Source organism: Bison bison, unplaced genomic scaffold (assembly GCF_000754665.1).
Source record: "Bison bison bison isolate TAMUID 2011002044 unplaced genomic scaffold, Bison_UMD1.0 scf7180017864473, whole genome shotgun sequence".
Classification (NCBI taxonomy): Eukaryota; Metazoa; Chordata; class Mammalia; order Artiodactyla; family Bovidae; genus Bison; species Bison bison.
Window position 1 is genome coordinate 6,131,747 of NW_011495034.1, and position 404 is coordinate 6,132,150.

A 404-nucleotide genomic window follows, 5' to 3' on the forward strand; every position below is an offset into this window, starting at 1 on the left:
GGAACTATCAACATTTGGTTTCATGATTTCTTGAATTAATCTGAAGTTGGTTCTTGTGGGAATTTTTGAAACTACTACAAATTGTTGATTGCTGTGATTTGTAGTCCTGGGTGACACCCATTAGTTATCTGTATGCTGGATACTTTTTTGAAAAACACTTTAGCCTGATGTGTACAAAGGGCTTAGTCCCTGGTTCTAACGATGTGTTAAGGGATATCCTCTGAGAAGCAGATAGTGTAGGTAAGAGGCAGTACCGAAGGTGCTCTGGACTTGAAAGAAACAGGATAGAGCTTTCATACTTACAGCTGTCCTCTTCTTCAGTTATACATTTCACAACATAACAGGCGTAGATGAACCCTGCCAGCTGAAACAAAATAAAGATGCTTTAGACATGAGGCAAAGAC

At 39.4% G+C, this 404-nt stretch overlaps 1 protein-coding gene across 1 annotated transcript in view; it reads right to left on the reverse strand.

The window, feature by feature from the left end:
• The window catches only part of NKAIN2 (Na+/K+ transporting ATPase interacting 2), a 622,544-nt gene that overhangs the window by 19,613 nt on the left and 602,527 nt on the right, over positions 1-404 (reverse strand). The window contains exon 5 of the mRNA XM_010861954.1: positions 304-364. Coding sequence (XP_010860256.1) covers positions 304-364 — 61 coding nt within the window. The remainder of the gene's footprint in view (positions 1-303; positions 365-404) is intronic.